This window comes from Ascaphus truei, chromosome 23 (genome assembly GCF_040206685.1).
Source record: "Ascaphus truei isolate aAscTru1 chromosome 23, aAscTru1.hap1, whole genome shotgun sequence".
In the NCBI taxonomy this organism is placed as follows: Eukaryota; Metazoa; Chordata; class Amphibia; order Anura; family Ascaphidae; genus Ascaphus; species Ascaphus truei.
Genome location: NC_134505.1, coordinates 1686162 through 1704516, shown reverse-complemented (window position 1 = coordinate 1704516; position 18355 = coordinate 1686162). Strand labels below are relative to the sequence as shown.

Sequence of the window (18355 nt, the reverse complement as noted above, 5' to 3'; positions counted from 1 at the left end):
TATAATATATATTACCTGTAACTGTTACATACGCCTATAATATATATTATCTGTAACTGTTACATACGCCTATAATATATATTATCTGTAACTGTTACATACGCCTATAATATATATTATCTGTAACTGTTACATACGCCTATAATATATATTATCTGTAACTGTTACATACGCCTATAACATATATTATCTGTAACTGTTACATACGCCTATAACATATATTGTCTGTAACTGTTACATACGCCTATAATATATATTATCTGTAACTGTTACATACGCCTATAATATATATTATCTGTAACTGTTACATACGCCTATAATATATATTATCTGTAACTGTTACATACGCCTATAACATATATTATCTGTAACTGTTACATACGCCTATAATATATATTATCTGTAACTGTTACATACGCCTATAATATATATTATCTGTAACTGTTACATACGCCTATAATATATATTACCTGTAACTGTTACATACGCCTATAATATATATTATCTGTAACTGTTACATACGCCTATAATATATATTATCTGTAACTGTTACATACGCCTATAATATATATTATCTGTAACTGTTACATACGCCTATAACATATATTATCTGTAACTGTTACATACGCCTGTAACATATATTATCTGTAACTGTTACATACGCCTATAATATATATTATCTGTAACTGTTACATACGCCTATAATATATATTATCTGTAACTGTTACATACGCCTATAACATATATTATCTGTAAGTGTTACATACGCCTATAATATATATTATCTGTAACTGTTACACACGCCTATAATATATATTATCTGTAACTGTTACATACGCCTATAATATATATTATCTGTAACTGTTACATACGCCTATAATATATATTATCTGTAACTGTTACATACGCCTATAATATATATTATCTGTAACTGTTACACACGCCTATAATATATATTATCTGTAACTGTTACATACGCCTATAATATATATTATCTGTAACTGTTACATACGCCTATAATATATATTATCTGTAACTGTTACATACGCCTATAATATATATTATCTGTAACTGTTACATACGCCTATAATATATATTATCTGTAACTGTTACATACGCCTATAATATATATTATCTGTAACTGTTACATACGCCTATAATATATATTATCTGTAACTGTTACATACGCCTATAATATATATTATCTGTAACTGTTACATACGCCTATAATATATATTATCTGTAACTGTTACACACGCCTATAATATATATTATCTGTAACTGTTACATACGCCTATAACATATATTATCTGTAACTGTTACATACGCCTATAATATATATTATCTGTAACTGTTACATACGCCTATAACATATATTATCTGTAACTGTTACATACGCCTATAATATATATTATCTGTAACTGTTACATACGCCTATAACATATATTATCTGTAACTGTTACATACGCCTATTACATATATTATCTGTAACTGTTACATACGCCTATAATATATATTATCTGTAACTGTTACATACGCCTATAATATATATTATCTGTAACTGTTACATACGCCTATAACATATATTATCTGTAACTGTTACATACGCCTATAATATATATTATCTGTAACTGTTACATACGCCTATAATATATATTATCTGTAACTGTTACATACGCCTATAATATATATTATCTGTAACTGTTACATACGCCTATAACATATATTATCTGTAACTGTTACATACGCCTATAATATATATTATCTGTAACTGTTACATACGCCTATAACATATATTACCTGTAACTGTTACATACGCCTATAGCATATATTACCTGTAACTGTTACATACGCCTATAATATATATTATCTGTAACTGTTACATACGCCTATAACATATATTACCTGTAACTGTTACATACGCCTATAGCATATATTACCTGTAACTGTTACATACGCCTATAATATATATTATCTGTAACTGTTACATACGCCTATAATATATATTATCTGTAACTGTTACATACGCCTATAATATATATTATCTGTAACTGTTACATACGCCTATAATATATATTATCTGTAACTGTTACATACGCCTATAATATATATTATCTGTAACTGTTACATACGCCTATAATATATATTATCTGTAACTGTTACATACGCTTATAATATATATTATCTGTAACTGTTGCATACGCCTATAATATATATTATCTGTAACTGTTACATACGCCTATAATATATATTATCTGTAACTGTTACATACGCCTATAATATATATTATCTGTAACTATTACATACGCTTATAATATATATTATCTGTAACTGTTACATACGCCTATAATATATATTATCTGTAACTGTTACATACGCCTATAATATATATTATCTGTAACTGTTACATACGCCTATAGCATATATTACCTGTAACTGTTACATACACCTATAACATATATTAACTGTAACTGTTACATACGCCTATAATATATATTATCTGTAACTGTTACATATGCCTATAACATATATTATCTGTAACTGTTACACACGCCTATAATATATATTATCTGTAACTGTTACATACGCCTATCTACTATATATTATCTGTAACTGTTACATACGCCTATAATATATATTATCTGTAACTGTTACATACGCCTATAACATATATTATCTGTAACTGTTACATACGCCTATAATATATATTATCTGTAACTGTTACATACGCCTATAATATATATTATCTGTAACTGTTACATACGCCTATAACATATATTATCTGTAACTGTTACATACGCCTATAATATATATTATCTGTAACTGTTACATACGCCTATAATATATATTATCTGTAACTGTTACATACGCCTCTAATATATATTATCTGTAACTGTTACATACACCTATAATATATATTATCTGTAACTGTTACATACGCCTATAATATATATTATCTGTAACTGTTACATACGCCTATAATATATATTATCTGTAACTGTTACATACGCCTATAATATATATTATCTGTAACTGTTACACACGCCTATAATATATATTATCTGTAACTGTTACATACGCCTATAACATATATTATCTGTAACTGTTACACACGCCTATAATATATATTATCTGTAACTGTTACATACGCCTATAACATATATTATCTGTAACTGTTACATACGCCTATAACATATATTATCTGTAACTGTTACATACGCCTATAATATATATTATCTGTAACTGTTACATACGCCTATAACATATATTATCTGTAACTGTTACATACGCCTATAACATATATTATCTGTAACTGTTACATACGCCTATAATATATATTATCTGTAACTGTTACATACGCCTATAACATATATTACCTGTAACTGTTACATACGCCTATAGCATATATTACCTGTAACTGTTACATACGCCTATAATATATATTATCTGTAACTGTTACATACGCCTATAACATATATTACCTGTAACTGTTACATACGCCTATAGCATATATTACCTGTAACTGTTACATACGCCTATAATATATATTATCTGTAACTGTTACATACGCCTATAATATATATTATCTGTAACTGTTACATACGCCTATAATATATATTATCTGTAACTGTTACATACGCCTATAATATATATTATCTGTAACTGTTACATACGCCTATAATATATATTATCTGTAACTGTTACATACGCCTATAATATATATTATCTGTAACTGTTACATACGCTTATAATATATATTATCTGTAACTGTTGCATACGCCTATAATATATATTATCTGTAACTGTTACATACGCCTATAATATATATTATCTGTAACTGTTACATACGCCTATAATATATATTATCTGTAACTATTACATACGCTTATAATATATATTATCTGTAACTGTTACATACGCCTATAATATATATTATCTGTAACTGTTACATACGCCTATAATATATATTATCTGTAACTGTTACATACGCCTATAGCATATATTACCTGTAACTGTTACATACACCTATAACATATATTATCTGTAACTGTTACATACGCCTATAATATATATTATCTGTAACTGTTACATATGCCTATAACATATATTATCTGTAACTGTTACACACGCCTATAATATATATTATCTGTAACTGTTACATACGCCTATCTACTATATATTATCTGTAACTGTTACATACGCCTATAATATATATTATCTGTAACTGTTACATACGCCTATAACATATATTATCTGTAACTGTTACATACGCCTATAATATATATTATCTGTAACTGTTACATACGCCTATAATATATATTATCTGTAACTGTTACATACGCCTATAATATATATTATCTGTAACTGTTACATACGCCTATAACATATATTATCCCTAACTGTCCATGCAATGTCTTGTATATAATGTATAACCTGCTCACTTAATGTAACCATCACTCTGTGCCCAGGACAGACGTGAAAACGAGAGGTAACTCTCAGTGTATTACTTCCTGGTAACACGTGTTATAAATAACCATACTGTATAAATACAGGTCAGTTACTCAGCGATGGGATGTAGGCCCCTAGCACCAAAAGGGTTTGCACGCACGCTCCACCCACCTGCTTACAGGTCTTGGTGCCCATGAGCCTGGCGATGGAGCAGAAGTTGTTGAAGTAAGTGCCGTGGAAGACTCGGAAGAGGGATTCTTCCGCCCCGGACCACTCCACGGGCTCGGTGGGCTCGTCCACATCTGGCACGTCCGAGCTGCCCTGCCTCTGCCGGGTGGGGGTTTGGCAGCGGGAATTCGCCTCTAACGCCGTAATGCAAGTGAGGTTAGAAACCTGTGTGTCAGGGGATCTCAAACATTTCCATAATCACAGAGTATGTCATATGTTATTCAAGGTGCACTAATGGCAGTGACATGGTTAAGGGGTCAGTCCCTCCTAGGGGCAAAGTGTACTAATGGCAGTGACATGGTTAAGGGGTCAGTCTCTCCTAGGGGCAAAGTGTACTAATGGCAGTGACATGGTTAAGGGGTCAGTCCCTCCTAGGGGCAAAGTGTACTAATGGCAGTGACATGGTTAAGGGGTCAGTCTCTCCTAGGGGCAAAGTGTACTAATGGCAGTGACATGGTTAAGGGGTCAGTCTCTCCTAGGGGCAAAGTGTACTAATGGCAGTGACATGGTTAAGGGCTCAGTCTCTCCTAGGGGCAAAGTGTACTAATGGCAGTGACATGGTTAAGGGCTCAGTCTCTCCTAGGGGCAAAGTGTACTAATGGCAGTGACATGGTTAAGGGATCAGTCTCTCCTAGGGGCAAAGTGTACTAATGGCAGTGACATGGTTAAGGGATCAGTCTCTCCTAGGGGCAAAGTGTGCTAATGGCAGTGACATGGTTAAGGGCTCAGTCTCTCCTAGGGGCAAAGTGTTCTAATGGCAGTGACATGGTTAAGGGGTCAGTCTCTCCTAGGGGCAAAGTGTACTAATGGCAGTGACATGGTTAAGGGGTCAGTCTCTCCTAGGGGCAAAGTGTACTAATGGCAGTGACATGGTTAAGGGCTCAGTCTCTCCTAGGGGCAAAGTGTACTAATGGCAGTGACATGGTTAAGGGATCAGTCTCTCCTAGGGGCAAAGTGTACTAATGGCAGTGACATGGTTAAGGGATCAGTCTCTCCTAGGGGCAAAGTGTGCTAATGGCAGTGACATGGTTAAGGGCTCAGTCTCTCCTAGGGGCAAAGTGTTCTAATGGCAGTGACATGGTTAAGGGGTCAGTCTCTCCTAGGGGCAAAGTGTAATAATGGCAGTGACATGGTTAAGGGCTCAGTCTCTCCTAGGGGCAAAGTGTACTAATGGCAGTGACATGGTTAAGGGATCAGTCTCTCCTAGGGGCAAAGTGTACTAATGGCAGTGACATGGTTAAGGGATCAGTCTCTCCTAGGGGCAAAGTGTGCTAATGGCAGTGACATGGTTAATGGCTCAGTCCCTCCTAGGGGCAAAGTATACTAATGGCAGTGACATGGTTAAGGGATCAGTCCCTCCTAGGGGCCAAGTGTAGTAATGGCAGTGACATGGTTAAGGGGTCAGTCCCTCCTAAGGGCAAAGTGTACTAATGGCAGTGACATGGTTAAGGAGTCAGCCTCTCCTAGGGGCAAAGTGTACTAATGGCAGTGACATGGTTAAGGGGTCAGTCCCTCCTAGGGGCAAAGTGTACTAATGGCAGTGACATGGTTAAGGAGTCAGCCTCTCCTAGGGGCAAAGTGTACTAATGGCAGTGACATGGTTAAGGGGTCAGTCCCTCCAAGGGGCAAAGTGTACTAATGGCAGTGACATGGTTAAGGGGTCAGTCTCTCCTAGGGGCAAAGTGTACTAATGGCAGTGACATGGTTAAGGGGTCAGTCTCTCCTAGGGGCAAAGTGTACTAATGGCAGTGACATGGTTAAGGGCTCAGTCTCTCCTAGGGGCAAAGTGTACTAATGGCAGTGACATGGTTAAGGGGTCAGTCCCTCCTAGGGGCAAAGTGTACTAATGGCAGTGACATGGTTAAGGGGTCAGTCCCTCCTAGGGGCAAAGTGTACTAATGGCAGTGACATGGTTAAGGGGTCAGTTCCTCCTAGGGGCAAAGTGTACTAATGGCAGTGACATGGTTAAGGGCTCAGTCCCCAGCTGCCAGCCCCCCATCCCCCCACCACATCTGCCCCATCACCTGAGGAGCTGGATGCCCACTCGTTCCCCGTGTCTCGGTCGCTGTCCCCCTCTCTCGTTTCCGTCGAGGCGCTGGAGCAGGAGGCCGCGACGGCCGGGCTTCTCCTGCGTCGCCTCCCCAGGCACTTGGATCTCGGGTTGTGCATCATGGCGTACTCTTTGGCGCCCTCCTGGAAGATTGAAGGGGGGGGAGGGGGGGATAGGAAAGCAAATAAAGTGGGCAGTCGGGAACCCAACAGGAATAAGGATCTAGCGATCATGTAAAGATCTACAAACTAGATCACTCCAAAGATCCTTTTATATTCCTCGTCTCCCTTCTGCGTGGAAAGAGTAGTGGATCTGTGGAATCGCCAACCCGCAGAAAGGGTTTTTTTTTTTTAAACGTTCGTCCCTGTTCTTGTTAGAAACGATAATAAAATATGTATCTTATTCCCCATTCTGTGTTATAATATTATGTCACGTGTACTGTATTACTGCTGTGTACCTGGATGGAGCTATATACATAAAGATATACATACAAACATACATACCAAGCAGCAACAACCGCCCCCAGAAGGCAACAAGAACTATTTACCAGCCACAAGAAGCAGTGATGTCCGCAAGGCTCTGTCTCGATCTTAATTTCTCGGTTCCTCCTCTTGTACACGTTAGGACTCGTGTGAAAGGCTGCGACAACAAATAAAAAAAAACGTACTCGGCAGCGGTCCGGCTATACGCAGCGCTGCTCAGGACGAATGGCGGTGTAACAGGTATTCCCGAAACGCGCGGTCTTCATTGCACTGTATAACGATGACTCTGATTTGTAGCCAGACTCATCTTGATCACATGTTATCACGATACATCTATTCTGAGTAGTAATGCCAAGACAGAGTATTAATTGCGTGGCTATACGGTAGGCATCTATTTGTACAGCTCAACCCCGTTATAGCGCGATCCGCTACAACGCGGATCCGCTTGTAACGCGTTGCACGCGTGGGCTCCCAATTTTTCGTAATTATGAATACTTTACAAACACGGTTATTGGCGTCTTAAATACTTTATTGTACAATGCATGCAATGGTACATTATTTCTAACGCGTTCCGCTTATAGCGCGGTGTGATTCTTTGGACCCCACGCGCAGCGTTATAAGGGGGGTGGAGCTGTACGTACTTGTATAACATTGCCATATCGAGAATATTGAGATTCTATGACTTATTAAGTCAGAATATTTCACTACATCTCGAGTGCAGTTTTGAGAGGGATCTGGTGTAGGCTTCTATGCGTGACACTTTATGGATTGAAGAAAGGAAGTGGAAGTCAGTTAACACAGGGAGGAGAAAGTAAGAATGACTGAGCCACTGATTGATCCCCCCACTGTGCTGAAGCAGGGAAATCCCGAAAACCAGACATACGTTTCTGGGTGGGGATTGCTGCTTTTTCTGGTATTGCATAGCAATTTGTTCCCCCCCCCCCCCCCTCGAAGGTATAGTCGCTTCACAATTTAAATGCACAACATAGATTTTATTGCAGGCCGCCATGCCCTTCAACGTACAACCAAGTGACCTTCACTCGACGTGCAGAAGAGACCCGCGAGGCTCCGGAAACCCTAACATATCCGTGGCCAACTCGCGTCGGTCAAAAGATGTCGCAACCTTCCACAAAGCTACAGATGTAGCAAGACTCACTGTCCCCTGTCTGTGGCGCCCGAAACGGTGTCTGCCGAGCTCACGCTGCGGTGGGGTGGCCCATGCTTCCGAATGGGACTTCCCTGCCCATTTACCCCTCCGCCATTTATTCCTTCAGTGCCGTGACCATCGCGGTTGTGCGTCCGCGAGTGGCGGCGGCGGCCCGAAGACATTTCTCTACATCTGTACGCTTGTCCTCTAGGAGTAATGCGGTGAGTCGGAAACTGCCTTGCGAGTGACCCCCACCACCGCGTCGCCCCCCTCCCCCCACCCGCTTGATCAGATCCGTAACTTACGGTGCAGGAAGCAGTCGTACTTGAAGCAGCGGCGGCAGAAGAGGGTGTGGAAGGAGTGCAGGGACTGCTCCCGCTGCACGTTCTTGGCGCAGGGCCCGTCCATGTTGGGGGTGCACTGCGGCGGAAGGACGTTGGGATCCGACACCTCCGTCAGCTCCTTGTACCTGGCGACGGCAGACGGGGTAAGGAACACAGCATGGTTACTGGAAGGGTCTACGGGGGGGGGGAGGGGAGGCACCCAGCGCAGCGCACAGAATATGACGCAGTGATTTCCTGCCCTTGGCATCAACGCTGTGCCATTATTTTGCGCTCGATAGCTGTCCCGGGGGCAGAGTGCTGACATTGGGCTGTGGATGCTGAAGAACTGTTGAGGGGGGAGGTGTGGGGTGGTTGGGTCACACCCAACTTCCAATAACAAATCAGCCGGGCGCGGGACAGCTGTCCCGGTGCTACCCACCACCTCCCCATCAGCTGCCCTGCCAGCAAAGTCTGTTGAACTATATGGGGCCATTTCTTTTAAGACCCGGTTGACTACATAGACACAATAGCCCCTTGCGCTGGGAAAAGAGCTTAAGAGTCTATTCCGATATGGTCCGGCCTGGTCTGGAAAGCCGTGGTATTTATTTGTGCACATTCTTGTGACTCACACCCCTGGTAGATTTGGGACGGATTTATCATTTGTTCAACTTCACGGTCGACGTTATGCTCTGTGTGTTTAGGTCGACGAGGCGCGTTTCGCATCCTTCAGGCACTGGGTTGATTTGTACGTCGTTATATGGAGCGGTGTTGTACCGATAGCATTCGATTACCTGGAGGCGGTGGAGGGGGAGGAAGACCGCTGCGGAGAGTGAGGGGGACCACGGCGACATCGTGGGAGCAGCGGCAGACATCCTGGTGGCGGCGGCAGCATGGGACGTCCTTATTCAGCCGGTGGGAGCCGGGCAACCATGTGACCGGAGCAGGAGCGTTGCTATTGGACAGCCGGGGAGGAGCTTGCTGTACAATAGGAACGCTCCTGCTCCGGTCACGTGGTTCCCCGGCTCCCACCGGCATCGGCTGTGATGTGATCCTCTGCTCCCGCCGGCTCAACAAGGTCGTCCTCTGCTGCTGCCGCCGCCAGGATGTCTGCCGCTGCTCCCACGATGTCGCCGCAGTCCTCCTCACCGGTCTTCCTCACCCTCTGCCGGCGGCTGCAGGTAAGTCTTCCTCACCCAGCTGCTCTGCTCCTGCCGTTCTCCGAGAGGTGGACTGAGGGAGCAGAGCGTGGAATGCGGAAAATACCCGGTGTCGGTTCCAGCTGCCCGGTCCGGGTAATTTTTCTGAAAAAGTGCCGGGTAATTACCCGGTACTCAGCGCATCAATAATATGGAGTTTAAGAATATTTACCTTTATACCTTATAGGGTTTTTTTTTTGTTTGTTTTAAAGCTCAAGGTGGGAATGGGTACAGAAACCGGAGAGGGGATGGGTAAGACCACCTCGAAAAGACTGTTATTATGCATCAAGTCTACAATACAGACAATAGTCATCCCCCTTCCCCCCTCTCCCCCCCCCCCCCCCACACACCTTTCTTTCACTTCCTCTGGGAATCCCCTCTCTGGAAACACCGCCGATATGGCGCTGAATATCAGATCGTGCGGCCGTTGGCTTTTGCCGACGCTTTTGCTGCCTGAAAAAAATAAGAGATTTCATTCAATTGGATCCGCGTCTACGAAGTCTACCTTCATGTGAAGCAGGATAACCGGTCATTCGCCTCTGCTCTCCATAGCGCGCCTGAGATCAGATACATCGCACTAGTAAAATTAGACTCCATGTTTTATAACCGATGATCCACTGGTCAGCAGTGTACACTGGTTCTCACCTTCTTCAACCGGGGCTTTTTCCTCTCGCTCCGCCTGCACTTCCTGCCCCTTGGAGGAGACCGCGTTGCTTCCCAGATTTTCGTGGGACTCCCCTGTCCGTGAGGATGGAGCAGTTACACGCAGATTTGTTAAGGAAGAAAGAAAAACCTTACAAAATGGCTCACAAATAATTATGGATACGTTGATGATTTATTTATGGATATGGGCCGAGGGTGGAGAAGATCTAACACAATTTCACGAGTCCTTCAACTCATTCCATCCAGATTATTCGGCAAACCTAGTGAACTTCCTGGACACAACAGTAAGGCCTCGGGCATGGTCAGCGCTTAGGCGCTGACCCGTGCTGAGGCGAGCTGCTGCTCGGCAGTGAGCCCCTGCAGCCGCAATGAGAGCTGTAGTCCACTCCATTACTCCAGCTTCCATTACACCCATACACAATGAGCCGACAATGAAGAACAGACACCTCCCAAACCCTGACGAGATCAGTAAGACAGAAGGGATACAAGCCAAGGGCCACCATCAAAACAATGATATCTGCTCCATATAAAAAAGAAAGCAACAACCATTTGAAAAATAATCTGCCATCCATGTTGACAGGAGGCTGACACATTTAAAGACCCCTTCCCCAAACCTCCCATCTTTGCATTAGGGACAACCGCCAAACCTCAGGCAGGAAGTTGGTCAACAAAAAAACTTGACGATGAACTCGAGGTCGCGGAGAAGGGCGCGAGTTCATCGAACATCATACGCTGCGAACATATATATGACAATATCCCACAGCCAGTCACAACCACGGCGAATTCGATGTTAAAGGGTCATACACATCCAGGAATGTGGTATACAGTAAGTCCTCGTTTTACGACGCTTCGCTTTACGACGAATGGCTTATCCCACGCTGTCCAATGCATCCCTAGAGCCGGTTTTTACGACGCCAAAATGGCGTATCCGACGCTCTTACGACGCTTTGCAAAGTTGCAACATTATGTCAATCAGAAAGCTGCAGTCAGGGAAATCGTCCAGATCAGTCTGTGTGAAGGTTTTGTGGTGTATTTATGCCTTTAAACATGTCTAACAGTTTAATTACACAGTTCTGGATTCAATAAATAGAATCTTTACATCATAATGTATGTGTGTGCAGCATAATCTTATTGTTCGAGTAAAATATTTTGTGTATTTTCGCATTAAATTTTTTTTTTTGATTTAAACAAGTGTTCCTACAGGAAAACGTGTTTCGCTTTACAACGCTTCGCTATCCGACGCCATTTTGAGTAACGCATTTGTGTCGGATAACCGAGGACTGCCTGTATATATGATTCGATTCAGCAAATGTGACCAAGGATGCTACATTGGTGAAACCGCCCCCCAAAAAAAATCAAACGAGAATGAACACAATAACACACCATGAATCAATACGTACATTATTTAACAATCCAAATCCTCAAAGGCATGTTTAAAAGCACCCCCCGAAACGGAAAACATTTGAGCTCAAAATTATAATGCTCTTTGACACGGAAAAAAAAAGAAAAGAAAGAAGAAGTGAGGACTTAATACTGATCTGGGGTTTGTTACACGCTATCACAATGCTATGTAATGTTTCTCCGTGCATCTCTGTTAATCTTATACTTTAGCAACTCCCTCCCATCCTGACCCCGCAGTCTCACATCACACTGCTCCTGAGGGCGTACTCCCTATTTCATCCATTTGTTGCCCTGTCTGTTTATTCTCGAACCTGTTTTTGGTTAAGGAGCCCTATAATTATAGTGTGAAATTCTGCGGAAACCCCAACCCTCTCTAATAGCGCGTCTGAGATCAGATGCATTTTAAGGAACCCCGACCCTCTCCAATAGCGCGTCTGAGATCAGATGCATTGTAAGGAACCCCAACCCTCTCTAATAGCGCGTCTGAGATCAGATGCATTGTAAGGAACCCCAACCCTCTCCAATAGCGCGTCTGAGATCAGATGCATTGTAAGGAACCCCGACCCTCTCTAATAGCGCGTCTGAGATCAGATGCATTGTAAGGAACCCCGACCCTCTCTATTAGCGCGTCTGAGATCAGATGCATTGTAAGGAACCCCGACCCTCTGTAATAGCGCGTCTGAGATCAGATGCATTGTAAGGAACCCCGACCCTCTCTAATAGCGCGTCTGAGATCAGATGCATTGTGAGGAACCCCGACCCTCTCTAATAGCGCGTCTGAGATCAGATGCATTGTAAGGAACCCCGACCCTCTCTAATAGCGCGTCTGAGATCAGATGCATTGTGAGGAACCCCGACCCTCTCTAATAGCGCGTCTGAGATCAGATGCATTGTGAGGAACCCCGACCCTCTCTAATAGCGCGTCTGAGATCAGATGCATTGTGAGGAACCCCGACCCTCTCTAATAGCGCGTCTGAGATCAGATGCATTGTAAGGAACCCCGACCCTCTCTAATAGCGCGTCTGAGATCAGATGCATTGTAAGGAGCCCCGACCCTCTCTAATAGCGCGTCTGAGATCAGATGCATTGTAAGTAACCCCGACCTTCTCTAATAGCGCGTCTGAGATCAGATGCATTGTAAGGAACCCCGACCCTCTCTAATAGCGCGTCTGAGATCAGATGCATTGTAAGGAGCCCCAACCCTCTCTAATAGCGCATCTGAGATCAGATGCATTATAAGGAACCCCAACCCTCTCTAATAGCGCGCGCATCTGAGATCAGATGCATTGTCATGAACCCCAACCCTCTCTAATAGCGCGCGCATCTGAGATCAGATGCATTGTAAGGAACCCCAGCCCTCTCTAATTGCGCGTCTGAGATCAGATGCATTGTAAGGAATCCCAACCCTCTCTAATAGCGCGTCTGAGATCAGATGCATTGTAAGGAACCCCAACCCTCTCTAATAGCGCGTCTGAGATCAGATGCATTGTAAGGAACCCCAACCCTTTCTAATAGCGCGTCTGAGATCAGATGCATTGTAAGGAACCCCAACCCTCTCTAATAGCGCGTCTGAGATCAGATGCATTGTAAGGAACCCCGACCCTCTCTAATAGCGCGTCTGAGATCAGATGCATTGTAAGGAACCCCGACCCTCTCTAATAGCGCGTCTGAGATCAGATGCATTGTAAGGAACCCCAACCCTCTCTAATAGCGCGTCTGAGATCAGATGCATTGTAAGGAACCCCAACCCTCTCTAATAGCGCGTCTGAGATCAGATGCATTGTAAGGATCCCCGACCCTTTCTAATAGCGCGTCTGAGATCAGATGCATTGTAAGGAACCCCGACCCTCTCTAATAGCGCGTCTGAGATCAGATGCATTGTAAGGAACCCCGACACTCTCTAATAGCGCGTCTGAGATCAGATGCATTGTAAGGAACCCCGACCCTTTCTAACAGCGCGTCTGAGATCAGATGCATTGTAAGGAACCCCGACCCTTTCTAACAGCGCGTCTGAGATCAGATGCATTGTAAGGAACCCCAACCCTCGCTAATAGCGCGTCTGAGATCAGATGCATTGTAAGGAACCCCGACCCTCTCTAATAGCGCGTCTGAGATCAGATGCATTGTAAGGAACCCCAACCCTCTCTAATAGCGCGCCTGAGATCAGAGGCATTGTAAGGAACCCCAACCCTCTCTAATAGCGCGTCTGAGATCAGATGCATTATAAGGAACCCCAACCCTCTCTAATAGCGCGTCTGAGATCAGATGCATTGTAAGGAACCCCTGAGTGAGCGCTCGGCCGGCTGCCCCCCTTTCTCTTCTCCATTTTGTGCACCCATGGTCTAGAGTACGGTGGTGTGTGTGTGTGTGTCTGGCTGCACCGGTGAGTGTCAGAGTGCACCAGTCTCTGTGCATCCTCTTTCCACCTATACCCTCTCAATAAACGTCTAGCTACTTAAAATTGTGACTGGCTCCTAGGTTTTTAATATTTTTGGGGGGGACCCACCCCTGGTGGGAAGGAGCCTGTCCTGAGAAGAGTTCCAGTGCACTCTCTCGCTCACCTTCGGTGGCGATTCGCTTCCTCTTGCGGGTCATGGGACCTTCTTCTTTCACGTCGTCCTCCTTGCTGCTCGCGGCGGGGTCGCCGTGTCCTCTGTCATCCTCGTCTGTGTACTGGAGAAGAGCTTCCATCAGCTCCAGGAAGGACGAGTCGTCCAGGAGCCCCGAACCTGCACACGAGACCTGGTCATCTTACCTGCACTTATCCTATAGTCACCCAGCCCTATAAAACAGACCCTATGTACTTTTGCCTTGTTTCAGCACGTCTGCCAACACACCAGTTAGATTGAGACACCACCTGTACAAAAGTAGGGACTGTATCACCGATATTGCACACCAGTTAGATTGCAAGCTCTTCGGGGGAGAGGATCCCCTTTCTCCCAATGGTTAGTGATGTGCTATGCACGTATCCCTTATTGTATTGTTCTTCCCTGTATTATGTGTTGTATAATATCTCGGTAAAGAGGTGTGGAAACCGTCTGGCGCTGCATAAATAACGCACTGCCGCTCATAACTTAAACCCCAGAGACGTCATGGGGGTCCGGCGCCCAAATGGCTCCAACACTCAAAGGAATAAAGAAGTAACATCCCCCCCCCACCCAAAAAAAAACAATTATGGCAAAAAAAATGTAAACACAGTATGTGGGATTGTTGTTTTAATCAATGGACCATGAGAAAAGCCCCACCCCCCCTTCCATAGCTACATGTGGTCCCATGTGTCAAAAGTCCCAAGACCAAATAATAATCCATGGAGCGCTGTATGAAGAGTCCAACATTGGAAATGCAACTTTAGGCCCGGGCGCCAGATGCATCGGGAGAACGAAAACAATGAACATGAAGACTGCACGTGAGATTGTTGTTATCACTGCCATCTGCTCCACGTATTCCATCGCTATACACCAAGAACTCTCTCCCCACCTTTAAATCAAAACCTGAAACCTCACCTCTTACATGAAGCCTCCCAACAGCCCGGACTCCTGGCCACTGTCCCACACCCGCAGTCTCTCCTACCAACCACGGTGTCCAAGCACTGCCATCTACTGTCCCACACCCACAGTCTCTCCTACCAACCATGTTGTCCAAGCACTGCCATCTACTGTCCCACACCCACAGTCTCTCCTACCAACCATGGTGTCCAAGCACTGCCATCTACTGTCCCACACCCACAGTCTCTCCTACAAACCATGGTGTCCAAGCCCTGACATCTACTGTCCCACACCCACAGTCTCTCCTACCAACCATGGTGTCCAAGCCCTGACATCTACTGTCCCACACCCACAGTCTCTCCTACCAACCATGGTGTCCACGCCCTGTCATCTACTGTCCCACACCCACAGTCACTCCTACCAACCATGGTGTCCAAGCACTGCCATCTACTGTCCCACACCCACAGTCTCTCCTACCAACCATGGTGTCCAAGCCCTGACATCTACTGTCCCACACCCACAGTCTCTCCTACCAACCATGGTGTCCAAGCACTGCCATCTACTGTCCCACACCCACAGTCTCTCCTACCAACCATGGTGTCCAAGCACTGCCATCTACTGTCCCACACCCACAGTCTCTCCTACCAACCATGGTGTCCAAGCCCTGACATCTACTGTCCCACACCCACAGTCTCTCCTACCAACCATGGTGTCCACGCCCTGTCATCTACTGTCCCACACCCACAGTCACTCCTACCAACCATGGTGTCCAAGCCCTGCCATCTACTGTCCCACACCCACAGTCACTCCTACCAACTATGGTGTCCAAGCCCTGCCATCTACTGTCCCACACCCACAGTCACTCCTACCAACCATGGTGTCCAAGCCCTGCCATCTACTGCACTTATTCCCACACCTGCTGTCTCTGCAACTCTCTCCAACATACCGCTTAGATTGTAAGCTCTGCGGGGCAGGGATTTCCTTTCCTTCTGTCTGATTTTGCTGCGCTTAATGTATTATTATAATTCCCTGTGCTGAGCTGTCTCTCTTGTAAAGCGCCAAGTACAGCTGTGGGGCGCTATATAAAACAAGTCGGGAAAAAAAATAAAGCTAAAACTACAAAATGGTTTATACGATCTATATATATATAGAACTCCATGGTATATACCACCGGTGGACGACCTGTGGCCCCGCAGAGCCCGCCGGCCTTTGGGATGAACCGCCCGACGGGTGGCGAGAGCTCCGCTCCGGCCGCTGTGTTTATAATACACCGGCACCGTATCTACTGCTAATTTGCCAAACTGAACTCCGCCTGCAACGCGCTACGGGGTACAGAGTTTGTGTATTATGTATTTTATTTAGAAATACGCAATACGTTTATTTCGTGTTGAATATAGACCACGGCATGTCAAAGCGATGTTGTGTAACTCCAGTTGTGTAGCACACCGCTCTAACACACCCCTCTTTACATCACTGGATAGAGGATACAACTTTGTCAAGTGTAGTTTTCATATTTTTGTTTTGTTTTCTTCTGTTGTTTTTGCCAATTTAAAGAATTTAAATGACTTCCACCTGAACCACTGGTGTTTTTTTTTGTTTTTTTACTTCTGTCATCAGGTACTGAAAAAAATACATACAGCTCAACCCCCTTATAACGCGGTGCTTGGGCTCCAAAGAATCACACCGCGCTATAAGCGGATCGCGTTAGAAATAATGTACCGTTGTATGCATTGTACAATTAAAGTATTTAAGACACCAATAACCGTGTTATAAAGTAATCGTAGATAAGCAAATTGGGAGCCACGTGTACATCGCGTTATAAGCGGATCCGCGTTGTAACGGATCGCGCTATAACGGGGTTGAGCTGTATATATTTTGGTTTTCCAGTATAAGCGCAGGATATACATTTCCCATCAGCAGGTGCCTTCTTATTGCGGCTCATTCAATATCCGTCAAAGAAGCCCAACAGGCCACTTTCGGCCTAAATTCCCCATTGACTTCAATGTGGAATATTGTCCGAAAGCAGCCCAATTGCCGGGGGGAAATAGAATAAGCCCCTAATTCTCTTTACAGCACAGGGTACCGTCACTCTCTGAGAATTACAACCATTGTCTTATAGCTGCTCTACTGGCACATGTGTAAGGCCGTCTTCTGTACAGGTGTGCGCATCCTGTGGGTTCACGCTCTGTTACTAACATCATTCTGAAAGTAGCAGCTAAACCCAAGAGTCTTATTGTATGGGTCAGCTTCGAAGACGGCATGTCATCCAACTAGCTGAACCACATTTTCACGATATACTCCACTCAAAGCTCTACTCTAAACAAGTAGGGAGCGGCTCAGTGAGTAAAGACACGGACTGGCACTGAGTGTGAAGCAGGGGAGGGAGCGACTCAGTGAGTAAAGACACTGACTGGCACTGAGTGTGAAGCAGGAGAAGGAGCGGCTCAGTGAGTAAAAACACTGACTGGCACTGAGTGTGAAGCAGGAGAGGGAGCGGCTCAGTGAGTAACAACACTGACTGGCACTGAGTGTGAAGCAGGCGAAGGAGCGGCTCAGTGAGTAAAGACACTGACTGGCAGTGAGTGTGAAGCAGGAGAAGGAGCGGCTCAGTGAGTAAAGACACTGACTGGCACTGAGTGTGAAGCAGGAGAAGGAGCGGCTCAGTGAGTAAAGACACTGACTGGCACTGAGTGTGAAGCAGGAGAAGGAGCGGCTCAGTGAGTAAAGACACTGACTGGCACTGAGTGTGAAGCAGGAGAAGGAGCGGCTCAGTGAGTAAAGACACTGACTGGCACTGAGTGTGAAGCAGGAGAAGGAGCGGCTCAGTGAGTAAAGACACTGACTGGCACTGAGTGTGAAGCAGGAGAAGGAGCGGCTCAGTGAGTAAAGACACTGACTGGCACTGAGTGTGAAGCAGGAGAAGGAGTGGCT

At 44.5% G+C, this 18355-nt stretch overlaps 1 protein-coding gene across 2 annotated transcripts in view; it reads right to left on the bottom strand.

Moving 5' to 3' along the window:
• The window catches only part of EZH1 (enhancer of zeste 1 polycomb repressive complex 2 subunit), a 49681-nt gene that overhangs the window by 13899 nt on the left and 17427 nt on the right, over positions 1-18355 (bottom strand). Inside the window, exons 8-14 of one of the 2 annotated variants that reach the window (XM_075580185.1) lie at positions 14501-14668; positions 10521-10613; positions 10226-10328; positions 8662-8825; positions 7275-7366; positions 6702-6870; positions 4621-4811 (exon numbers count right to left, since the gene is read on the bottom strand). In XM_075580185.1, coding sequence (XP_075436300.1) covers positions 4621-4811; positions 6702-6870; positions 7275-7366; positions 8662-8825; positions 10226-10328; positions 10521-10613; positions 14501-14668 — 980 coding nt within the window. The remainder of the gene's footprint in view (positions 1-4620; positions 4812-6701; positions 6871-7274; positions 7367-8661; positions 8826-10225; positions 10329-10520; positions 10614-14500; positions 14669-18355) is intronic. The other variant, XM_075580186.1, reaches the window with a different exon arrangement.